The 18,730-nt window shown below is 48.8% G+C and overlaps 1 protein-coding gene across 1 annotated transcript in view; it reads left to right on the top strand.

Annotated features, from left to right (window-relative positions):
• Positions 1-713: 713 nt before the first annotated feature.
• Positions 714-18,730, top strand: part of cyst (rho guanine nucleotide exchange factor 18 cysts) — a gene marked incomplete in the record, with an annotated part of 78,536 nt that continues 60,519 nt past the window's right edge. The window contains 3 exon segments of the mRNA XM_037226405.1: positions 714-843; positions 2,920-3,014; positions 12,593-12,700. Of these exon segments, the coding sequence (XP_037082300.1) occupies positions 2,960-3,014; positions 12,593-12,700 (163 nt within the window).

Consider the following 18,730-nt stretch of genomic DNA (forward strand, 5'->3'; position numbering starts at 1 on the left):
TCACAGAGGGTATCACCTACGGGGAGAAGAAAGTATGTGCGGTGAAAAAAGCATTCATTGTTTCACACTACCCACTGGTATACGCCTCGTTTCAAATGCTGGAGTGGGCTGTGGTATACGGGCCTTTAATTTTAACAAGATAACCTATATCTGCTTTACGACATTGTTTTACCAGTAGCTACTAGTATACTGAAGGCGAGTTGTTGCCAGCATAAGAGCTCCAAAGTCATGATGCCGAAAAGCTAGAGCCTTACAGTTGTTTTTCATCTTGCTGACATCAAGGGACGTAACGTCTGTAACCGATAGGATGATTGACGTATGCGGTCTTTATGTACCAAATGCGATAATTTAGTAGCCTTTACTATTCTTTCCATTTTAAATGACTTTTGTAACGCAGATAAGACATTTACAAGTTGGTGGTAAGGCAGCCACTCATTGAGTTTTGTGATCTCTGAAGATACCGTCCTTTAATGACGTAATGAAAAAGAAAAATTACCTTGGTAAGTAGTTTTATACATATAGACCATTTTCTATCCAAAAATTAATAATAAAATAGCGATTATATCCTATTTTACTGTAAATAGGATATCTATTATAGCAAATTGTAATACTACAACACCTGCATGTTAATGTGTCTTCGTTACGACCGTTTCTACTAAGTGGTGGACGCCTACCCATTTCCTTGTTGTCATTTTATAAAGTTATATTCTTGAGGAACGTTGATTGCTGTGGTGAGGGATGTGGTGCCGTTGTATGGATGACAATATTATTGTAGCCTTCCCGTGACCGACGTTTCATTTTAGTTACAACATTAGTAAATCACTGAGAGCTTTTATCAACCCGGTAAGTGGTCGGCGCAGTAAGTGCCGGTTGTGGAGCTCGCTCCCACCATAATATGAACGAAATATGGGCGTATTTCGGGGTGCTGAGTTGAGGTTAATGGCATGGGCTGCGCTGTTCATGCGCTGCAGAAGTGTACCTGTGCATAGCCCACATAATATCCACTTTTCTTCTCGAAAACTTGGAAAACATTTATGCAGTCTTCCATTCCCTGGTAGGTAGGTACCTAATACATTTTTCAATCTGCTTAAACATGTGCCTAGTGGGATGATGCATGCTATTTTCGGCTACAGTTAATATGTAGACACTGTTGCTGGAGTAGGGTGCTAGAGGCATTATTCTGCTGTCTGTGTACTCTAAACTTGCAGCATATAGTGGAGGTCAACCAGTTGAAATGTGCCTGTGTTCACCATTGCATGTTGGGGAAACTGGAGGTACAGGGTTTAATTGCCTGCAGTACCTGCCATTCCTGCTAGGGTGAAAGGCAGGTACTGCCATATAGCCTCATTCAGCTGAGTGTGTTGCAAACCCTCAATGGTGACAAGTCAAGGGTCGGTAAGGCCGAACATGAGATTGAACAGAAGGATCATGTTCAAAATAAGCTTATCCATATGCATGTTACTCTGCTTAAGGGAAAGGTAATCATTTTGTTGTTCTGTTGTGTTCTCTTATTGTTGCTGCATATTTACTTTTCTTTGTATTTCTATTAACAAGTTGGAAATTATTGTAGACAACTGTTTATCAGTGACCAGCCATGATAAAAGAGTATCTGATAAAAAATAGGCTACTATGAAGGATGAGAAGAGATGATGCAACCTTTTATGGTGCATGGTACCAGGATCATGAATCAAGACCATGCATTGTGTGTGAGTTGAATAATGCACAGTTTTAGTATTCGAGTAATGTTCAAAGTCTTAGTTTCTATTCACATTGCTCCTCTAGCCTCCTCTGGCCTCAAACTAATATAATTATCCTAGTGACCTCATCAACCTCCCTTAAAGATGACCACTAACCTCCAACCTTATTCAAAATCGAGGGTGGTTTGTCACTTTTATAGCCTCACATTCATATTCATATTATTGCTTTATGTATTAACATTTTTTTGAAAACTCTTTCAGCAAGCTCAGTATACAAAGTTATTTTTCATCAGTGCACCTAACCTGTTCAGTTGAATTAGGTGCAGATAGCTGATGATTCCTCTAAAATCATTCCCATGGCATCATATTAAGGTTTTTCTAACTTGCAGACTTATCTCACCTTTTTTGGGGATGGGTGGGAACAGGCATATGGTGTAGTAATTAACCCAGCACATATGTAGCATGTACATATAGTGTTTCAGTATTCAGTCCCTTGGATGACAGGAATGCCAATATTTTGTTGAGCATCTAGGTTGCCTTGGACTTGGCAAATCAGGTAGGTGGGTGAGATGTGAAGGTTTTTTACCAAAGGCCAACATATTAGTGACCATTTGATAGAGCATTTGGAGGTTTCCAAAGATAAAATTCTGGTAGCATAAATTTATGTTTACTTCCTACATACATTACACCCATGGGATGCATTTCAGTATGCTATGCATTTTGAAGCACTTTACTGGTTGGTAAATGGGTTATGCTCCTTAAAGCCAAACATTCCTGCCACACAGTGCACTGTGTAAGACTATCAATGCACTAGCAATTTTGCATGTCAGGTACTATGTGCAAGCGTGTAAATTTGCTGGCAGTACAGGCATCTCAAAATTGCAGTCTTTAATTGGTCAAGGTCATGTCTAAACAATATAATCACAATTCCAATTTGAATGGCTGGGATCTGTCAGACCAGTTAAGTGCTTTATGGTTTGTTCTGTATTTTGTATGTGCATGCTGCATGAGCAGCTTAAGATTGACAAAGTTGCAAACATAGTTAATTATGATATTGCACTTAATATGAAAGTGTTGTTTGTAGTATACACCAATCACTCAAAGTGCAGCTGGCCCTGCACTACAGTAAACATGCCATGGAAAGTAGCAATACATGCTGCACAATACTGCAGTAAATCCAGGAAGCTTGAACTTAAACTCATATATGCACCCCTGTTTACAGATTCCATCACTCTATCAGTGGATCTCAGCTCTTACTGAAGATGGATGCCTCAGGGTACCAAAAGAAGAAAAGAGTCCAGATTGTCTTTTCATCTGGTAAGTGGTTAGCTTGGACACATTCCGCTTGCATAAAGTAGGATGAAACATGTTATTTGTGCATCATGCACTCATACAAGATAAAGCCCTTTGAATTGCCAGATTAGCTATGAGCACTAGTTTGCATTCAATTTGCATCCCTCTTGGTAATGCATGTTAATGACAAGCCAAAGCTAATTAAATGTGCTACTTTTATGAATGGGTTTCATTCAGCTGCCCTTCTCCAGCTAGTCCCATCTTCTTGCTCACATCCCAGCACTTCTCATGCCTGACATATGCTCTGTAGAACTAGCTCAGCTAGAACTGGAACTAACAAGATATTCTCTAGTGTACACAACTGGATATTGTGGTAAGGATGTATGCTGATAATGACATGTTCTGGGGGGAAGATGGTCAAGCCAGGGTGCTGATTCTGCAGTGGTTAAGTGGTTCACATATGTGTACATTGTCATCATTTATGCATCATCAGTAACATGTCAGCTAATGCATTCTGGTTTACCACTGCATGTGTGGGAAACCAACGGTAGTGGTCGATTCCCGCAGTGTCTGCCCTTCCTGCCAGGGTGAGATGCAGGCGACCCCACATGTATAACCTCAGCAGCTGATTGAGTCATAAATCCACAATGATGACAGTCCAGGTCACCAGCTCAAGGGGCTAATGTATAAAAGGGCCCAAACAGCTGGAACATGGCCTGTGACATACAGACAGGCTGACCAGAGGACAGCAGGGACATGCATTGTGACACATGCTACTGATGGTTATGGCATGTCCATCACATCATTGGGCCACAAGGACTGTCTTTACATACATACATACAGAAAGATAAGGGCAGCTCCGTACTATGCAACATGGCGTGACTCAACATGGACAGGCTAAATGCATGGAGACTGCCACTGACAGATGCATGGGTTGGAATAGGTGATATATTGGGTGGGGAGAAGGATGAGCTGGACACGTAGACATGCGTGCATGAAATTTATGCATGTGTTGTCTATTTTTGTCATAGTTTAAGTAATGAATTACTGTGGTTTACTTGGCTACCTTGCTAACTTCCTGAGCATGCCAGTCATTTGCAATGAAGTCAATGGCATGAAAAGTCCCTGATTGGTTGCATACTTCACAGATGGTGGCTGGAGTGCAGGTCACAAAGGCCCTTCGAGAGAGAGCGAGGGCGAGAGGGCCCTTTGCGACGATCGGGGACCTCCTAAGTCAATGAGGGCCATGTGCCGGGCAGAAACCACCAACACCAAACAGTGTCGTGTCGGTCTGAACCCTGGGGGCCCATTTTCCAAGCAGAAGCGAAGCCGGGGCCCACAGTTTGCATTTGTCTGGGTCCCTGAAACAATCACGAGGGCCCCTGTGTCGGCCAAGACCCACAGTACCAAACGGGAGATCATGTGGCGGTACGTGGCATCGAGTCGGTTGCGGACTTTGTTCGAGGAGGCCCGAAGATAGGCCGAAAGTTCCCTCAGGACCAAATATCAATGGCCCGATTGGAAGACGGAACGGCCCGAAGAGCCTGAAGGACTGGCCGTAGGTCCATTAAAGGCGTCTGGCCGTGTCCTCGAATGTAAGTCGAAGCGCCTCTTGTATCGACTAAGGAAACAATGCTTCCATCTATTTCGACGAGAGATCGCCAACGCCAAAAGAAAGGCGGTCCGATGAGTACCTTGAAACAAAAGATCATAGGCTCCTGTTGTGAGGCTAAAGGGCCTGAAAAGCTGGCTGTAGTTCACATCAACGTCAGGGCCAGTGCTTGAATCTGAGCACTTTGTCAGGGGATTCAACCTTGATAGAATTCGCGCTGGATTTCGTGCCAGAAGGAATGAGCTCGCGAAGCTCCCCGTGCGCAAACCACACAATCATGGTTGAGCGCCACATGACCAACGTAGTCGGTGCGCTCCAAAGCCCAAATCATCATCACACAACCATTGTCCTTACTAGCAAGGATTACCAGACACGCACGCGTAGCGTTGATCTCTTTGTCACAAAAATCATCTCAAACGATTTCTCACCAATGTCCACCAACGGCACCCCATTCATCACCCACACTCCAATCATAAAACCTTTCAAGCGGGCGTCGCTTCGTCTTCGCTCCCAACACACAATATTAACTACGTCGCATCCGCGCCAACCCTGTCTACGACCGCGTCCCCGCGTGCCGGAGCGGGGACGGAGACGTCCCCGGGAACACTCCGGAACCTCTCACAGACTGGGACACTACGGATGGGAATGTCCCGCCTTCCTCGGCGTTGCCGCGGAGGCGTCTCCGCTCTCCGTGCTCCCCGGCAACTGATTGGCTACTGCACAGTGTGAGGCGGTGTCGCTGCTTGCGTCGTCAGTGGATTCTCTTCTGAAATTGAGTATGGTAGACCAGAGGCGCAAAATCCACGTTTGCGGGTGGTTCCTCGATACATGGGGCGAGTGGAGGGGAAGGATTACAAACTGCGAGGTTTGTAACGAGAAGGCGGCATGTGCATAACGGTCGGTGCTTAGTGCATTCGTGTACGTGACTAAGTGTCTTAATTTGATGAGCTTAAGCATTACGTTGCTGAACCCTCGCCCTGATTCGCCGTTTTTCATAACGAGAACTGATAGCGGGGTGGGGGGTCGATGCGCCCCCTGCCGCTTCTAAAGGAATGCAGATAGAGCTGAGCAAAAATACAGGTGGATTGGTATCAGCGAGATCTCGCGTTCGGTACTAGTTTATTCTGCTGTTGGGGAAATAACTGACCCCAATATGCCAGGTCATAGGTAATTTTCCACAATAGCTTTTTCAGCTTAACAACATCATTCATCTGAAACTAAGATTCGTGGCGACACAAAGAGTGTCTCTTGTTCAATTTCAGTGTAACGGTTAATATTTTGATGTGTTTTGAGCATATCATTAATATCTGGCTCCGTTAATGTGACGATCTCGGCCCGGAGCGCGCGTTCCACGGCTTCGTCGGTTACCGCCCAAGGCAACCTTAGATCGCCGTACAGTGTTTTTGAAAAACCGCCGCTACTCCGTAACCAGAAAACATAGTAACATGTTTTTGGTGTCAAAACGCGCGCCATGGTTGTCCCGCAGGCTCCTAAAAATTTTAACGCGATTGCACATCATGCCTTAGAGGTATCGTCAAAAACCTTAGGTGGTGGGGGGGGGGGGGGCATCCTATCTTATCGAGCGCCCCTATCGGGGCGGGGGGTCAAAGGGAATGCTCCAGATCTGAATATATTGAAGCAAACTTTAGATAAGAAGAAATAAGCCCTTTTGTAACATTTGGTATACTTAAGAGGGAGCGTTCTACATGCGTTAAATGCTCGGTATAAATAAAAACCATAGTATAACGTTTCGTTGAATTCGCGCGACAATAGCTTCGTGTTCGCATGCATTTTTGTATTGCGTGTTTCAAGCTTTCGTAGCTCTTATCACACAAGTGGTGTCACACAATAGCGTGTCGCAAACATTACATAACACGCACCTTAGAAAAAGCACGGCAAAGGAGATGTGTTCGTTTCATAGTGATAAGCAGTGAGTCAAATGACATTCCTCCCGCGAGGTCCGCTACTTCAAATCGAAATTCTGAAGTACTCAGAACGCTGCCCAGAAAAATTGTATTACTGATCAAATCGCACGCGTTCCATGCAACTATAAGCGAAAGGCACAAAAGGGGCGGATTCTCCCTTTAAAGGTATGATTGCCCGTGACTCCACCGCTGCGGGCGCTGGTTGATGTAGCGTCCATCCAGGACAGGGTGATTGCTTCCCAGTTGCTGCCATCGCCCGCGAGGGAGCAAGTCAAAGGAACAGCCTGCCGCAGTCAGGCGTGGACCAAGGAAATCTCTTCAATATGACAGGCATTGGCGAACGGTTGGGACGCATGTAGATGCACACTTCAGCCTCGCCAATAGGGTGCATGGCTATTGCCTCTATGCAAGTTTGGTGGCTTTCAATTTTCATCGTGGTTTGCCTAAGTATGCTATTGAGTTGCTTTTCCCGAAATGCAGTTTTCTTATTTATGCGCTAGAACAGTTTTGATTCGTCCTGGCAGTTTTGAATATTTTTTGTTGAATAACGCACGTTATGTGTGTGAAATGTATCCGACAATGGGTTTTTGGGTACATTTCGCAAAAAATGAACCCCAAAACAGATTTATCCCAGATTCGTTTCACTTCATGCTCATAGTTGGAGTGTGTTTGTGTTTGTGTGTTGGGGGGGGGGGGGGGGGGGTCTGGACTGATTAGAATAGGAAACAACTGAATAGGACACGAATGGATAGTTCTCAACTGAATAGGAAACCACATCCCTGCTCCACCGCGTGTTCTCGCTTTGTCTCAGCACAACGCGTCGTCGGGCAGCAAATTATTTTGTTTGGCATTAACGGTCAGAGGCAACTTCTGGTTACTGACATAGGGCCGATGTAGCAGATAGGGCCGTTGTCATATGGCTGTAGATGTTGTTTCACGTGTACACTTCAGGGTACAGTGTTACTTGTTATGCGCCACTGTCCGATGCTGCCACGGAAGCTGCCGACCGCAGGGCGGGCTGCAGGCTGGAAAGCAGCACTCGAGTCAAATATATTCGGCACGGCTTGTTTTGTAGCGGTGGGCGTTGTCGGGCCGTTACCGCTGTCGGTTTAGTCGGTGGCTGTCGATCGTCAGACTTTTGCAACTATTTCTGTGGAAATTTGCGTCTAATCGGAGGCTGGCGCATATCAAGGGTGCTACCGAATGTAGGCGGCTAGCAAAATCGTCATGTTTCGGTGTACTAATATGTGACCACTTTTTATTTTCATTTATAGACAATGAACGGATAAGACCTAGCCTTTTTCGCTTCCATGGCCTTGGATGAAACATCAAAGCACAATAAATCGAATCATACCAGGCTGTAGAAGTCGAAACGTCCATGAATATTGTCATACCACAAAACTGGACCAGAGTCGACAATACATTAATTTTGGAGTAGAAATCATACAGCATTCAGAAAAAAGTTAATCGGACCTAAACGCGGAGATCTAAAACTGCCTAACTGAAGCAGCCACACTTAACGGGACCAGATATGGGCGATTTCGTTCATCGTGGTTTTCATTGTTTTTATTTTATCTGTGAAACATCTCTTACAGCCTTCCTTTCAAATTTTATAATCTTGCGTTCCCATTTCAATGTTCTGCTTACGCTGAATCTCCAGAAGGTGGAGTGTGCTGTAGGGGGTCAAACTCACCGTTGGGGTGGCCAAGTCGGACGTTGGGGGGGAGGGAGGTAGTGGCCTTCCCAAAAGGATACAGATCGAGACCCGCGCGTGTGATTGTACCTATTTCCTCGCTTGAGTTTTGAGATAGAAGTAACAGTTTAGGGAGAGGTGGCATGCTGGCTCAAAGGATGCTCTCATCAAGGCTCCAAGCTGTAACCAAGCAAATGAACGGCATGCAGATTATGGAGCACTCAAAGTACAAAGTACGGAGATAGTCAGATGGACAGCAGTTAGTGGTTTTCATGGTTGTGAAATATGTATTGTATTGAAGGCTTACTGAAATAAGGTAAGTCAAAACATTCACATGGAAAGCATGAACACGACAAAACTTGGTTGATAATCAACATTTTTTCAAGGCAGTTGTTGATAAATAAAACATAAAGAAAGCTAGGCGGGAAATTTTGCCATGACATGCCATTGCAATCATGCAAAAAACTGCTTTGTACACCACCTCGTGTGTGCATGCAGATAAAAAACTTCATCTACTGTGTGGTTTGGAAAAGTACACAAACCCTGAATCCCCAAATCGAATTTTCCAGTCTGGTCAGGGAGCCACAGTGCCCCACAGGGTGTCCTGCGTCAACAAGGGGCCTCGAGCCGGCCAGGGGAACATTTGCTGAACGTGGATGGGGACGGGACCCCGAATGCCAGAGGGCCTCTTGCGTTGGTCAGGGCCCTTTGACAATGGAGGGAACTATGAAACTTATGACTAGAGCTGACAGTGAGACAATGGAAGGGCCCCGTGTCAGTCAGGGCCCCCAATACCCAACGGCTGGCACTCCGGCCCGATTCCAGCCGTGAGCCCGTTAAGCCGACCTGGGGTCTGTGTGCCAACTAGTGGACCGCCTGCGGCGATCAAGGATCCTGTTGCGTCAATGAAGGCTCTTGCGCTTATCCGGAGCCAATTGCGCGGATCAGGGGACGTCCCGCGTCAGGGAGGTGACCACTGTAATGTGATGTATCCCTCTAAGGGTCTCCAGATCGATCAGGGATCCCGCCCCACGTGTCGCCAGAATGACAGCCAAAGTCACCCCGACTGGGAGGTGCCTTCAGCCCTTGACTGGAGATGATAATGTGCGTAACTGAAGGGTGCCCATTGCCCACGGGAAAAGTAAAGGGTCTCGATAATGTTGAATAGAGTGGGTCAAAATGAGCTAAAAATTGAAAAAGTCAATCCATGTTTGCTTGCGAGCATTTATCTTTTCCAGACTAGTGAAACAAGCTGCATCAAAAAGCCCTGAGCCTGCGCGTGCGCAATCTCAGGAGTTAGAGCAGCGATGGTGCGGTTGCAGCCTCCGTAAAACCGAACATCGTCGGTCCCTGCAAGAAACAGCAGGCGGCGGGCGCCGTGCGCGAGAAGACCGTCCTGAAAAATGCTTCCAAACGTCTTCAAAATCAGTTTGTACCGTTCCAAGATTAGTCTGGAGCGTGTCTTTTTTTGCGGTTTACTTCTGGACAGTTAAACAGTTTTTTGCGGTTGGTTTCTAAACAGTTAACAGTTACAGCTGAACGAAAAAATAGGCAGTGCGCCTTTGTTCGTCCAGTTCCGCCATTACATTTAAACGCTACTTCGTGGTACCGTAAAAGCGTAGCTATTATTATGTATGCAATATTGCACAGGTGAAATATACGCCCCAAATACGTTCTAAGAATTCTACGAAGGTACGAATTGATGTCCTAGAGCACCGAAAGGCACTTCTTTTAGGTAAGTAACCATTTTCATCAACCCGTTAGCCACCGCTTGGTATTAGCCGCAAAGCTAATACCGTGCGGCCAGTGGAGACTAGAATGCCGATCATCGAGGTTTTGTTGCTAGGAGTTGCGATTGTGCTTGTCCCAAACCACGTCACATAATTTTTCTCACGAATCGATTCTGACTGAATGTTGAACATTTCCGGGCAAACGTTGGTTGACCATGGTACTACAATTGATGGCCCATTTCGTTCTACAATCCGCGCTCGCGAAGTCCTCTTTATCTCTGTGCAACCCAGATCAAAATTCTGGCGAAGCTTCTAAGCTTTATCGGTTTACAAAGAGTTTGCTGAACCATTACAAAATGAAGAGCGCCGGTGGTTTATTCCATGCAGTCGCTGAACGCCTGATTTCTTCAGTTTGTCGCCTTTAAAATTCAAACAGAATTGATATCGTTGTGGCATCTGGCTTTTGTCTCCGTTATAGAAGGTAAAGATGATAATTAAACAAAGAAAACTGTGCCCCCGGTAACAAGTGAGCCCATACCCAGCAATTTTTTAAAGGAGGGGCCTTTCACCATCAGCGGGCCCTTTATCAACCCCGTGCCCCGCCCCCTCCCCTACCCAGGCTTTAACTACGCTCCCTTCCTTGAGACAGCATTGGGAGAAGTGTTGAACATTTGAATATCAAGGTCAGGCTTCCAGTGCCTCAGTTTCCTCTTATAGACCGCAGTATCTTCCCCTTTCCCACACGGACTGGAGGTAACGCGGGCCTTGAGACGGCCGCACTGCCGACCACAGCCGGCTCCTACGGGTCTTCTGGAGCTCTGTCGGTGCTGGCTGACGCAGCTGGGTGCGTCGGCCAGCGCTGGCCGGAGTCGCTGGCTGAATGCAGCGATTGACGACTGCTGACTGACTGGCGCCTGCCTGGCTGGTGACTGATGGCTGACTGACCGGTGGCTGGCCAACTGGCTGATTGGTGACTGACCGGCAGCTGGCAACTCATTGGTGACTGACACTGACCGGCTGGCTAACTGGTGCTGGGCAACTGCGGTCCGACCGTGGACTGACCACTGCGGACTGACTGGCGACTGACTTCACTCACTTCAGTCGAACCTTGCCGTCTGCCTAGTCCACGGATTGGCTGGGAAAGGACGGGGGTCAGATGACAGACGACTTGTGCCACTGAACGCTTTACATGGTCTCCGTGATGAGGTTTGTCACACTTTGGCCGAGGTCTTGCTTTGTGTTTTACCCCAGTCGTCATTGGCGACATCGTGCGCTTCGAACTTGATCAGGGACACGGCAAGTAACGGTTCACTACAGTGCACAGAGCGCACAGCGTGCACGGTTATCAAAAGAAAGCATCGGAATTCGTTATCGCTTCCCAGATCATGATTGCGTCAGTGTCGTTGTCCACTCAGTGGGTTCAGTGCATACTCGCATTTGGGCTTGCTGTCCCAGATATGCGACAGACCATGCCACGTAAGCTCAGTCCGACCAGTGACGTCAGGACTTATCTTTACGTGATTATTCAGAACACGATTGCATACTGTTACTTTTTTGTAATTGCGATAGGATACGGTCGCACCCAGCTTTGTTTGGTGAGCTGAGTGCCATGCACGTTTCGTGTCGAAGTGGCTTTCTGCCACCGAGGCCGTTGACGGCGTTATACCGTCCTGTGCCGTTGTTTTATTCGGCTCAGGTGCAAGTGCTGACAAGCGTTATGCAACGTGGCGTCTTTCTGTACCACAGCTCATGGGGCTGGTTGAAAAGACGGCTATCTGTAAAGTGCCACCACTGAGCCCACTCCATTCCATTAATGCCCATGAAACAGTGTGAACTAGTCTGCGCCCACGTGGCGCGGATCGGCTGCGGTGCCAGCTGCGCCCGGTCCACACGGCGCGGCCGCCTCGACAGCGCCGGCCGGGCCGGCACCGCGCCAGCCGACGACAGGCGCGGCCGGCGCTTATTCCCAGCGGCAGCTGGGCCTCGGCCCGGCGCGGTCGGACCGTTCCCGTGCCGTCGCCGGGGGTGGCAGGGCCAGGGCGGCGGGCGCCCCCCGGCGTCCCAGTCGCAGGTCTGCCCGCGGGGCGATGCGGGCGCCGTCGGCTCTCCGCCCCGTGCTGGGGGCGCCCGCCCGCCCGCCCGCACCGGCCGGCGTGACGTCACGCGGCGCCGCCGCCCGGCCGCGGCTGGGATGTGGGCGCGCCGTGCCGTGTGCCGTACTGCGATGTGTGTCTGCTGCGCGACGTGGCGTCCGGCCTCTGCTTCTTGTGGGCGCGGAGTATCGTTCCTTTCGGCAGCTGAAACATTGGCAGGTATGACCGTAATGTGCCCGCGACGTAATAGCGCGCGTTTGCTGTGGGATGTGGTTTGCAGCGCTTGCACCTTGTTTCCTGATTTCATTGATATTCTGTGACCTTGAAGCCCCATGCCTGTTCTGGTGAACCTGTGTCACCCTCCGATTGTCATGAAACGTGTCTTCCACCGTGTTGCGTCGGTGGTGCCTTGTATCCGTCCATCACCTCGTCCCCCCACCACGTGAACCTACCCCAGTGTCCTGCTGCGCGGCGTCTCCGCCGTGCCGTGCTCTGATCGCGCGCCGCCGGCCGGCCCGCCGTCTGACTGACCACCCGCGCCTGCCGCAGATGACGAGGGAGACAGCGCGGCCGACAGCGAGGAGGACGTGATCACGCACTTCCCGGTGTCGGTGCCGGGCAGCGCGGCCGCCAACGGCCGCGTGCCGGTCGTCCTGGGTGAGTACCGCCGCCGGTCCGCGCGCCGCAGCCTGGCGGTGTGGAAATCATCGCTGCCTCCGCCGCGACGCGGCCATACTGCGCCAACTAGCCCGCAGTCTTGAACCAAAGCATATTGGTGGCGTTCTAGGTACCAACACATTTCAATATTTTGGATCAAGCTCAGAGTGATCGTTAAGGTACACAATGCTGTAGTTGTTCAGGTGCTCCACTGATTGTAGTTTCTTGGAAAGAAAAGCAACTCTCACGTATTAGGCTCACGATTCGAGTTCTGCTAAATGTGTGCACATTTTATGTTTTCGGTCTTTTTGTGAGCTTTTGAAAAACCATTGGGATTTCTGTTACGTTCACAGCAGGCAGGGGATAGTATGTAATCACTGAATGTACTTTGTGCAGTAGTTGGCTCCAATCTTTGGTAGCGTTTGGATCGGAGTACTTCTGATTAAAAGGCTTTGCGGAAAATATGTATTGTTTTGGCGCCTGGGAGATTTGGGGTTCTCTTACATTGTGCGTGAGTTAAAGAGAAGTGGCATAGTCGTGGTGTCCTTTATTCAACATTAGGTATGATTGCCGTGCTCTCAAGTTAATGCGCTGTATGCCTGGTTTACCGATTGTACGATGTGCCTACGACTGACATTTTGACCGCAGACACGTGCCATGCACCATAGAGTACTTACAACGCACTCGGGAGTCCGGGAAAGGTCAGGACGCTCAGGCCTGTCCAGTGTGACCGGCTTTATTATGAAGGCTGATTTTGGCAATGGACTCATAGATGTTATATCTGTTGGTATATCTCGGCAAAATTCTTTTTGTTATGTATCTTTGATTAAAAATGACCGCTCACTCAGCATGGACGAAGTTTTTTATGCATGGTTAGTGTTTCTGTGCTTTTGTCCTAGCAGTGTCGTTTAGATCAGAGAGTGTTCGTGCAAGATCACTCATATATTTGTCAATCTGTGCCTTCTTACATTTCGGGACCTTATCTCATCGTCGTAAAAATATAGATGTCAAAATGAATAGTTTTTGTTTGTAATTGTATTACTATCTTGAAAACATCTATTAGTTCGGAGCTAAAATACACCCATAATAAAACACTTCAAAGACGCGAACATATTTCTACAATCACATCTGTAGTGCCTAACGTCCACCACCTTGATTACTCAAGAGCTGTGCAAAAATTTGTATACCTTTGTAGGGCTGGAGAGAGTTTGTTAATAAAGGCCGCATTCGATCTGCCGTCAGCAGGATTGTCAGCTGGTATGCGTGACGTCATAAGTGCTGACGGAGCGTTCGACGTGTGGGCTGACGTGTGCGCTGAGTAAGAGTTTTTTAAACTTTACCTTCCTCTTTTCCTTTACCTTTTAACCACTTCAAACCACGCGCTAACTCTGGCTTACCGCCGACCACAACACACTACCTATTAACTGGTGTTTGGAAGTGTGGATCCTGCTCAGATATCACCATCTTGTATCTTATCCGTAAGTAGAGTGCTTCTTCCCATTCCCATCTCATTCAAACTTCTTCCCTTCTTATGTTAAGCGATCACGCATTTTTGTGTGGAAAAGGTCTATTGATCCTTCACTGCTTCTTGTGCCACCATGAAACTGATCATTTCATTGAACTCCCACCTGTACTGACAAAGCCTATGTTGGAGACCTGTGAGACCTATGACCTACATATGACCTACTATCACTACATGACCTACTTCGAGACCTATGTTTGCCTAAAGACCTGTGAGACCTAAATTATGGCGTTTCGATCATATTCTCCATCTTTTACGGTTACTCCAACGCTATTAATTTACTGGGGAACGCAACTACACCCCACACCATTCACTATCATTCACTTTTTCATGGCTGCTACTGACAGTTCAGTTCCCTTCTTATCTATCCTACGTTGCATTTCCCCAAAATTAGGAACGAGTGCCCCCATCCTACCTGACGTGCTCAACACTAGAGGTACTGAATCAAACTCCCGCTTCTTTGCCAGAGGGATTTTTAAATCTGGGGAACACTATCCATGCTGACGGGCTGACAAATAATCCTTGCGTCGTCAGCCGGCGCGCGACGTCACAGACCACGTGACTTTGTGATCGCGTAACGTGCCGTAGGCATTTACTTCATCCAGCTGGCATTTTCTTACTCTAGCGCTCTACTTTTGCGATAATAAACGTCGTTGTCAATTTTGTGGTCATTCTTGCCTTTTACATGTCGAGAGGTGATTTCCCGTAGAGCTTTTTCGTCTTGTTTGTAGGCAGATCAGATGCCATTTGATCTTGAAAGATGACAGCATAAGACTGGACATTTACTGTCGCCATGTAGACGATATATTTGTGGAGATGAGGAACACTGACCAGCTAGAACGTCTCAAAAATACCTTCGAGGAGTAATATAATCCAGCTTTCATAAAAATAACTAAGTGTGCAAAATACAATACCCTTTCTTGACGTGACTGTTCATGACAGGGACCGATTTTAAGCGGCAGTACACCGAAAGCAGACCAACAACAGACGTCGTTAAATGCCGACAGTGAGTGGCCTCGACGCTACAAAATTAGCATCATAAGCCCATTCCTTAGACTTGCATTTAAGCCTCCCTCCGATTAGACAGGATTGCATTCGGAATTGGTACGAATCAGACAGGCCTTGGTGAAGAACGCTTTTTCAAATTCCGACGTTGAAAGCGAAATACAACGACATGTGGCAAGACATTTTGGTAGCAAACCAAGAAAAAACAACCAACCAATCGTCCAACCGTGTCATCAAAATCAAATGACATCGGTCTGCAAACAAGACGAAAAAGCTTTACGGAAAATCATCTCTCGACGTGCAAAAGACCGGAACAACCACAAAATAGACATTGCCATATATTATCGCAATAGAAAAATCTCCAACTTTGTTGTGAGAAACAGCCTAGACAAGCCCAACAAACTAAAATGCACCAATGTAGGGTATCAATTCAACTGCAATACCGAAGGCTGCAAACTTCGTTCCATACACTACATTGGCGCTACCATGGCGCTTGCGGTACCGGGCAGTGCATTTACGTGACGGGGCACCCCTGGAGCACACGCGACACGAACGTGACGGGGCATTGACACAAGAACTGGCCGGCAACGCCGACATTGTGCAGACGTGCAATGACAGAAGACGCCTTTAGATATGAGAAAGCATGGCTATTAACAAACCCTCTCCAGTCCTAAGCAGACTAACAAATTCTTGCACAACCGTTGAGTTACTTGGTGATGGGCGATCAGTGCTTTAAATGTGATTGTGGCGATGTGTTTGGTTTTTGTAGTGTTCTATTATGGCTGTATTTGACCTCCGCACTGAAATCTGTTTTTAGGTAATAATGCACAATGTCCATCCTTAAAAACTCAAAACTTATATCTTGTGCCAGTTCTATTTCTCCGACAACATGAGATCTCGAAGCGTAGGAAGGCACAGATTGACGAAAATATGAATGATTCTGCACCAGCGATCTTTGATCTTAACAATGTTGCTAAGGCAAAGCTAGGAACCTCAAACAAATATTAAACAAAACGAACCAGCAGGGGGTGGCATGACCCAACATGCACATATCCCTGGCCTTCTCAACCTGCTGATATTTAGCGTAGTCGGGCCACATGAACATGTTCGGGGTCTCCTGGCCGTCGTGTTCAGGGATGTTACAACACAAATATAGATCAATGTAAAAATGGTACGAAGCCTGTCATGTGCGCGTAGTCCCCATCATCGGCGCCACGCCGCCCAGCGAAGTCGGGGAAGGCCCGGCTCATCGCCGGGACACCGGCTGCTCTCCGTGTCGATAGCTGTAATTTTGCCGGGCTTCCGGCGTGGGCTGGACGGCGGCGGCCCAGGTAATCACGGCGCGTCGTCGGTCGAAACCGGCATCCGCGGCCGATCGAAGGGCCGCCCGGGCCCGGTCGCCGGCCCGGTCGCCGGCCCGGCCGTTTTTTCTTCGACGTCTAAGCATTGATCGGACGTATTCCGGCTGCAAAGGTCGCAGTGGGGCCCGCGCCGAGCGTGTACCGCTCTGTTCGATGGCACCTGATGCTGGCGGGTTTCAGTGTGGCGCCTCAAGGTGTCTGAACAGCGTCTGGGGCGTACGCTGTCAGCTGCGGCTGTGGGATAGTAGCTTAGAAGACGGTCCGTGCCACGGTGAGCATCGCTGCCGTCCAAGGTGAATGCCAGCGCGTTGCATTAATTCGGACGCCACAGTGGTGCAATTTTTAGGGACGTTTTAATGCAGCGGGAATTGGCGCCATCAGACTCCAATTTGTCCGCTATTTGGTGGTGGTACAGACAACCATATCTTCGTGGTGTCTTTTTATGTGATAACGGGATATGCTGAGTGCCAATAAACGATATTTATAACGATATCTATAAACGATATCTCCCAGTGCTCGCCGGCTGAAATCCTCTCTGGAAAGGATTTATGGCACCAAGTAATCGCGTTTGTTTTCGGTACCCCGCTAGGTTTGGTTGTCTAGGGGCATGTGAGCGCGCTGTGTTGCTGTGCATCACGTGAACAGGTGGTCCATGACGAAAGCCACCGGTGAGTCAGCGCTGTTGCCTCGCCGGGCGGTCCTGCCTGTTACGTCCTCATCGCATGCAGGCACGTGGCTTGGAGCTTTCATGCATCCAAGTGGAGCGCCTGCGCCGCGCCGTATTTCGCGCGCCTCAGCTGCGGCAGCCTTCGCGGGGGCCAAACATGGTTTTGAATGAAAATGAGTTCGGTGGTCAACACTTGCATACACGTAACTGAAGTATTTTTGGATAAAAGACGCCACTTTGGATGGAAAATTCGAGTAGTTTACTTTATGTTTTGTCATAGTATTCAGCAGCCATAGCTTTGTTGTTTCTGTCTTTTGTCTGCGCGGCCGCGTTACGGTGGGTCACCGCCGCGGTCTCACTAGCTGATCGGGGTCACACGCCGCCCGGCGCTCCTCGAAACGGGCTACCCTCTCGCTGCGGCACGGGCTGGCCGGTTGCCCTCTCGCTGCGGCACGGGATGGCCGAATGGCTTCCCCCTGCGGCACGGACTGGCCGACTGCCCACTCCCTGCGGCACGGGCTGGCCGATTGCCCTCTCCCTGCGGCACGGGCTGGCCGACTGCCCTCTCACTGCGGCAATGGCTGGCCGATTGCCCTCTCCCTGCGGCACGGGCTGGCCGACTGCCCTCTCACTGCGGCAATGGCTGGCCGATTGCCCTCTCCCTGCGGCACGTTCTGGCCGACTGTCCTCTCCCTGCGGCACGATCTGGCCGACTGCCCTCTCACTGCGGCACGGGATGGCCGACTGACTTCTCCTTGCGGCACGAGATGGCCGACCGCCCACTCCCCGCGGCACGAGCTGACCGATGGCAGCTCACCGCACAGCGGCTTTGAAAACATCGGCGGACGCGATTTCCGGGAAACTTGCACCGTCTCCCCATGCCGATTAACGTGAACCCCCCGAGTCCTTAGCAAGATTCGTGGATGCTCCCTTGATATGTGTTTGCTCGATAGGTAAGGACAAATTGTGGGCAAGGTTCGGCACATTTGCCGTTTTTGGAGATGTCAGTGTTGCCCAAACTATTCGTTAACCCCATTCCAAGCGGTTGGGAACATTCGTTTGCTTTTCTCCGCATTTTTTAGTAAATGACTCAAAATGAGTTCAGAGAGCCGTCAGAATGGCGTTATTTGCTCACTCCGAAATCGCTTCGCCGTTTTCTCTCCCTTTTAGATCCTCGAGCTGCAGGATCGAGCTTCGTCAAGCTTGAGCTCTTTCTATCTTTTGTCAATCACACGTCTTGCCGACGTCACTCCAGGCGTCCGCCGTCTGTCAGCGACACGCCAGCATCAGTGCAGGCGGCAAGGCCTCTTCACTACTTGTGTGACGTCACTCCAGGCGTCTGCCGCCAGCCAGCTACACAACAGCCTCAGAGCAGCCGCTGGCCTGCTTCACTACTCGTGTGGCCTCAGTTCATTTTAACTTGGCTCGCGCTGCGTGTTATTCTGGAATTCATTTCATCACGTGACGATACGCCC

This window comes from Pollicipes pollicipes, unplaced genomic scaffold, assembly GCF_011947565.3.
Source record: "Pollicipes pollicipes isolate AB1234 unplaced genomic scaffold, Ppol_2.1 Scaffold_5724;HRSCAF=6776_pilon_pilon_pilon, whole genome shotgun sequence".
NCBI lineage: Eukaryota > Metazoa > Arthropoda > Thecostraca > Pollicipedomorpha > Pollicipedidae > Pollicipes > Pollicipes pollicipes.